At 35.9% G+C, this 435-nt stretch overlaps 1 protein-coding gene across 1 annotated transcript in view; it reads right to left on the bottom strand.

The window, feature by feature from the left end:
* The window catches only part of LIN28B (lin-28 homolog B), a 41,520-nt gene that overhangs the window by 18,066 nt on the left and 23,019 nt on the right, over nucleotides 1-435 (bottom strand). Inside the window, exon 3 of the mRNA XM_018553534.1 lies at nucleotides 202-386. Within this exon, the coding sequence (XP_018409036.1) occupies nucleotides 202-386 (185 nt within the window). The remainder of the gene's footprint in view (nucleotides 1-201; nucleotides 387-435) is intronic.

The following is a 435-nucleotide window of genomic DNA, read 5'->3' as shown; positions in this document are numbered from 1 at the left end:
CTTGAATGGCTATTATTTTTTTTTTATTATTGACTTTGCTGCCACAAAAATAATTTGAGCCAAATTGGGAGAGGAGGGAGCAGAAGGAAAGGGAAAAAATAAATAGCTTACAACATCCTCTATTCCCAAGTACTGTTAGATGGGATAGTAAGCTGAATTACAAGGGTCACTTTAAGCAATTAAAAGGATTAGTGAACTTACCTATCTCCTTTTGGTTTTCTTTTTTGAACTATCTTTCCCTTGGGTCTTCTTTCACTTCCTATGCAGGGATTCCCTCCTGGGCCTGTTACCCGTAATGATTCAAAGCCTTTGGAAGATTTCTTAAATGTGAATTCTACTGGTTCTCCTTCTTTCAGGCTTCTAAAACCTTCCATATATAGTTTACTCTGGAAGAAGAAAAAAGAAAAATCAGATACAGGTATTGCCAAACTTTTA

This window comes from Nanorana parkeri, unplaced genomic scaffold (assembly GCF_000935625.1).
Source record: "Nanorana parkeri isolate BGI_ZX_2015 unplaced genomic scaffold, ASM93562v1 scaffold123, whole genome shotgun sequence".
Lineage (NCBI taxonomy): Eukaryota > Metazoa > Chordata > Amphibia > Anura > Dicroglossidae > Nanorana > Nanorana parkeri.
The sequence above is the reverse complement of the archived record's forward strand: the minus strand, read 5'-3'. Positions and strand labels throughout refer to the sequence as shown.